Below are 5,964 nucleotides of genomic sequence, written 5' to 3' on the forward strand. Positions count from 1 at the left end.
GGACATAAAACTACATTTAGTTAGCCTGTAACTTTCCAAAATGTATATGTGCACATGCACAGTGTAGTTTACTGTCTTTTTTCCTACATCTCTAATTAACTAGTCTGTATTCAGCGTCGTTAAGCTTTATCGCTACATGGAGCACAGCAGCAGCAAGTGCCACTGCAGGCCACAGAGAGACTTGCGGGGCTTAGAGCCAGGGGGTAGGATCCAGGAGTAGTGTCTCAGCTCTTCCATCAGCTGGCTCCTGGTCAACTTGCATTCAAGTGCTTCATGCTCCAGCATTATGGTAGTCTGTAATTCCATAGCTGCATACTATTAGATTGGCAGGACTCCTGCCTTTTTCACTGCTCGCCAAAGAATAACCTTTAATATACCATGCAGACATTCTAAACTTAAATGTTTTAACTTTAAAATTAAATGTTTCAACTTAAACACTTTTTGTGTTTCTGGACATTGAATGAGATGGAGCCTCTAGAAGAAACGTCATTTGGTCATGTAAAACTGCATGCTCTGTGTGTGTGTGTGTGCGCGCGCGCGCGCGCATGTGTGTGCACTTGTGTGTGTAAGGGAAACAGAAGCAATGCATTTTATCTGTATTTTATCTATTTTATTATGTTAGCTCCTTTGGGTAGGAAGAGCAAGTTCAGTTATTTTTGTTCAGCTGGGTTTTTTGAGGAGGGAAGAAACTGGTTGGATTTAGGGGAAGTTGTGTTGCTGTAGATTGCCCTAATCAAAGTATCTTTGCAAATAATTTCGTATCTTGCCAGATCTCTCAGTCACAGTCCACTTGAACAGAACAGAATGAGAAATGCTGCTAAAAAACTAACTTTTCTAACGTTCAACATAAGTGCTTAGCAGAGGCCACAGAGTCTGTCTTTTTGGAGGAAATTTTCAATTGGCATCTTTTCCCAAACGGAGGAGAAGGACTGAAGTGCCAGCTGGGGTTAATAGCAGACTTAGCCTAATATTCACTGTGGGTTTATTGCTTTTTTTCCTTTTTTTTTTCTTAAGTGATAAGTATTTATTTGTACCAGTAAAAAGGTCATATATCCACAAAAATCTTCACTTGGGTATAATCACTTTGCTCAAGCTTAAAATAAACCTTCACCTTCAAGCACAGCCAGCAAACATCTTAAATTCCAGTGTTCCGTTTATAAGGAAGTCATGAATGAGAAATTGTGTAATTATAGAAACTTCTTCGCAATTGTGGTTAAAGCAAACATGTTATTAAATATATCTTTGAAATAAAAACTTCAACAATACAGGGAAAACTCTGAACTCAATGTTTTTAAGACTGTACAACTGAACATAAAAACACTTAAACATTTCACTGATATTTTTCTGCTGATGTTAAAACTTCCTTCTCAAAAAAAGAAAACAGAAGAATAAAAATTAATTTTGCTTTAAACAACCATTACGAAAATTATTTTTGTTTCTTTTCCTGGTTGACTTTGTGAAAGCCATAGCCTTGTGCAGAAGTCTTGTAATAGAAAAAGCAACCCCTGTGTTCTCAGGCATATATTCATGGAAGACTACGATACATGTAAACACCTTCCTTAGTTCTGACAAAGCCAGTGGCTGGAATACCAGAGAGACAAGTTCCTTTTTTGAACTGGGAATAATTCTTAAAAATAGTGCCTGGGGGATGTGCCTGGCTTTCTAGTATAGAGTAAGGCTAAAGGGAAATAAGGAGGAGCAGGGAGAAATCATCATAAATGTGAATATTTTAAAGTCTTGTGGACACTGTAGGTTTTTGTATGGCTGTAAAAATAAATTGCCCTCATTAAACCAAGAAACACTCGTCTTGCGGAGGAATTGGTTAGTTGCAAAGAGGCAGTGTCTCTTCACAAGGCTGCACAGTCACACTGAGTCTTTGGGCCACAACCCTATTCTTCTCAAGACATCAAACTGCCTCAGGCTGCCAGGGATTTGCCTGCTGAGACATTATGGTTTTATTTCTCTTGACACAAAATACTTCATTATTTCCTGTCTGTGCTGGAGTTACGTCTTTCCATATTTAACCCAAAGCAGCAAAAGCAACCAATTCACTGCATCCTGGGCTGATACAATACAGATAGCCTACAAGAAAGACATTTAAACTCACTGGATATGCATGGTATTTGTTGTTCTAAATGTTATTGCAAAGTTGAATATTTTTAATCGTACTGTATATTGTTAATGCTGTGAAAAATCTGACCTGAATGTAGTGTGCTTTTCATCATATGAACACACTTCTGACTAGCATTCCTCACATTTTCTAGGTGGTGCAGAACTGTTAGCAGCCGTGGTCTTATAACCGATGTTTTTATAAAATAAAAAAAAAAAGTTGGTGTCATCTTTCTTGCTTTGGCGTATGAGGAAGGCCTAAAAGCACACGGATATTTATTTTCCTTTTTACTTCTCAGAAGGATTATGTATCAATGGTAAAAAAAAATCTGAGTAAATGAGTTAAAAAAAAATTCCTCTCTGCAGCCTCCAGGTGCTTATTTTTCAGTCTTTCGTGATTTCATTTCATCCTTCATAACCTCTCTAGTTCCCTCTAGCTCCCTCTAGATCCAAAATAGTCTGAAGTGTCAAATGTTAAAAAAAAGGAAAAAAAAAAGAAGAAAAGAAAAAGCAACAGTTTCCTTTCTCAGGGTAAGAAAGGACCCAAGCCTCATTTGTTTCTCCTCTTGCAGTTTGCCATGGTTTTTCAGAGAAACAAGGCTTGTGCTGGCACTTTTACCTGGAGCTGCTGAGGGTTGTGCTGGTCTAGTGAGATACAGAGAGAGAGGTGAAAGCACAGCAGAAGGTATTTGTCCTGCTGAGAATCTAACCCCTCGACTAAAAGAATATGTGAATAGGATGCTTGTTACTGACAGTGTATGACTAACTCTGCAGATGCTTATTTTAAGAATGGCGTTAATACGTTTGACTTCGCATCACGATACCTACGATACTATGAAAGCCATGCTGCAAACGTGCTGAAATCATAACCAATCTGCTGTTTGATAGGATTTTCGGACTCAGCTCGCAGCGCGGTGTGGGAAGATCAGGAGAGATGCTGTGGGAAGGTACACAGTGTCAGGTCGCCTAGGCTTCTCGACCTTTCTAGGAAAATGCAACCGCTAGCAGTCACTTATTTACTAAGTTGATTTAGACCGCTTGGCTTTTCTGTTGAGAACAGCACCAAATAGGCTAGTTGTGGCAAGTTTCCCCCTGCCAACATCCATCCACTGGGACATATTAATTTGCATCATGGAGGACGGTGAATGACATTTTAACTAAGCAGGCAGAGTTTTGAACTGCAGGCTGTGTGTCCTAGCAGCGAGCTCACAAGCTTGCTTTATATTCTCACTAAAACTGTATCCGTTTGGATTTTACTGTTTTCTTTTTCCTGTGGAATGTATTCTCCTCTGAAGTGCCCTGTCAAAAAGAACTACTTGTATTTATTTTTCACAAAAGCTTTAAAAATGAACTCTTCTGTGTTTTTCAAGGGATTTACTTTGCACGAGGTGCTAAAGGCAAATTTTAACACAGCCAGCCTTTTATGATACCACGTTATGGATACATGTAGGAATAGTTAAAAGCCTACCTGCATTATCACTACAAATTGTTGCCAAGTCTAGTCAAAAAACAGAAATGACTCATCCCAGCTGCATTTGAGACTTCATCTTGTTCCTTAAAAATCCGTCCCAACTTCCTCTCTCTGAGAATTGCACAGATTATTTTATTTTCAATAAAATACAAACTAGGGAAGTGAAGTAGGTCGCTCTCATTCATCATATGTTGCATACATGTATCCTGGATAAAATCCAGGTGAAAACCAAGCTGTGTGCATTTTTATGTCCAAGCTGTATGAAACAACGTATGTTCCTTTTAGATGATTGAAAACTCGTTTCAATGATGTCTAAAGGTCAAAGATCTGCAGTACCTGCAGCAGATTTTTATGCGAGTAACTTGATTGAACTGGATTTAAAAATTCAAATTATTTCATTTGCTAAAATGTGGGATTGATACTCTTTTCATTAATCCACTGAAAGTACTCCATATAAATCTGAAAGCTTTTGTAATAATGAATTTTATGCCAATTCCAGAAAGGTACTCAGTAAGGCTCTGTAGTCTCTGTCCGTTATCTACTCTTAGTGGATGACAGAAAAGATTTCTAAGACCATTTTATAAATTAAGGTGATTCCCACTGAAGGCCTTACTCAGTTTTACTTACATGATTCTGCCCTGCTGATGCAAAACCGGTGTGGAAGCTGCTCTGAAAACCAGCCACACACAGGAAAGCATTACCTTATGAGTGGTTGTCGTCTTTGTGGTCGGTGTTGGCTTAATGAGTCATGTGTTTAGTACGAATGCAACATATAATGAGTTAAAGCCTATTTTTCTAAAAACAAGTGATGATGAATCTTTCAGATATCTTTTCAGCCACAAATACTTTTATTTCAATAAATCTTACATTTGAATCTCTGTAAGGAATCGCTAAGCTGTAAAGAATGCAAATTGCAGCCTAGAAGTATGTACAAACCAAGATTCCCACCTGACAAACCGTTATGTTCACTCAGTATTCAGCTTGTGTAACCATCACGTTTTTAAACTTAAAAGATCACCGCATTGCATAGTCACATGCAGCTTGCTGTCTTCAAAACTAAGACTTCCTATGGCCACTTCTTCAATTTTCCTTGAGTATCGTGAGTCAGAGTTTCATTCTCTTATTTTATGGTAGAGGGACAGGAGGTGTGGAGAATTTTATCTTCTGCTTAGAAAGTTTCGTGTTGGAGAAAAGAGAGTTTGATCCATGTTTTTTCCCCACATATAATGAGATGGATTGGATTCAGGAAATGAAATTGTGTAAATCAGTCTAGTAACTTCTGTTTTTCTTGTTTTCGTGTCTCTCTTTTTCAGATCAATAACAAAGCTTGTGGCAAAGTTCTTGTGCCTCAGCAAGCAGCCCGCAATTTTGAAGAAGTCCACGAACTAGTTCTTCAAAGTGAACTTGGAGTCAAGCATCTCCAGGGACGAACCATTAAAAAGGCCTTTCTGTCTCCCAGAACTGCCCTTATCAACTTCTTAGTGCAAGAATAGCAAAGGCTCTGCTGGGCTGTAAAAGGGAACTGGAATCTTTCGAGATTAAACCAATTCAAAAATACCAGTTGCGGTTATTTAAATCTCATGTAACGATGGGGAAGAAATGTTATTAAATTCAGGTTGCTGCTAAATCTTCATTTCAGCGTGGAGAAATGCACGGAATTAAAGTTTCTTATCGGTCACGGTGAGGTGCTGTTTGTCTGTATTCTCTGGGAGAATGAGAAGGAGGCGCGGAAGAACTAAATGATTGTAACAGAATGTAAATGATATAAAGTGCAGGGGTTTTAGTGTCAGCCTCGGGAATTTATCCTATTGGAAAGTTGGCTTGGCTAAATGCAGAGGCATAAATATAATTCTAGGACTAAACAACTGCCCTGAGTATGTGCTACACCAAATGTTAGGTGTGCTGCAGTCAGTCTTTGCTGCCAGTATCTCATGTTTGGGTACCCCACCGTTAACTAACATTTTAAGTTGTAAGAAAATGTTACTACAGAGTGTTAATTTAAAAAAGGATTTGTTTAGCACTGGCCAGTGGCCTAGGGCACAGCAGGTAGCCAGCATTGGGGTGGTTTGATACATTTCACATACCTTTCAGAGCCAAGGCAAGAAAAAGGTCAGGTTACTTAGCCAAGCCCTGCCTTAGCCAGGATCCTCCTTCCTCGCTGGCATATTTCTGTTGGCTCATACATGAGAAATTCAACTTCAGCAAAGTGCTGGCTGTTGTTTCTGCACAGAACAGAATGGCTGTTACTTCCTACGCGTGAGCCATCTCAGAGACTTTTGGGGGGGGATTCAAGAAAGGGATGAGTTGGCTGCTAGAAATGCAGCAGCGGTGAAGGCAGACAGCAAATGCTTTTTGCCTCTACTCCTAGTTGTTGTAGTGCCTAG

The 5,964-nt window shown here is 39.1% G+C and overlaps 1 protein-coding gene across 1 annotated transcript in view; it reads left to right on the plus strand.

The window, feature by feature from the left end:
• The window catches only part of LARS2 (leucyl-tRNA synthetase 2, mitochondrial), a 91,744-nt gene extending 86,483 nt beyond the window's left edge, over positions 1-5,261 (plus strand). Inside the window, exon 20 of the mRNA XM_009331322.1 lies at positions 4,894-5,261. Within this exon, the coding sequence (XP_009329597.1) occupies positions 4,894-5,073 (180 nt within the window). The 3' untranslated portion in view covers positions 5,074-5,261. The remainder of the gene's footprint in view (positions 1-4,893) is intronic.
• The last annotated feature ends 703 nt before the right edge of the window (positions 5,262-5,964 follow it).

The sequence above is a fragment of the Pygoscelis adeliae genome, unplaced genomic scaffold (genome assembly GCF_000699105.1).
Source record: "Pygoscelis adeliae isolate BGI_AS28 unplaced genomic scaffold, ASM69910v1 Scaffold199, whole genome shotgun sequence".
Classification (NCBI taxonomy): Eukaryota; Metazoa; Chordata; class Aves; order Sphenisciformes; family Spheniscidae; genus Pygoscelis; species Pygoscelis adeliae.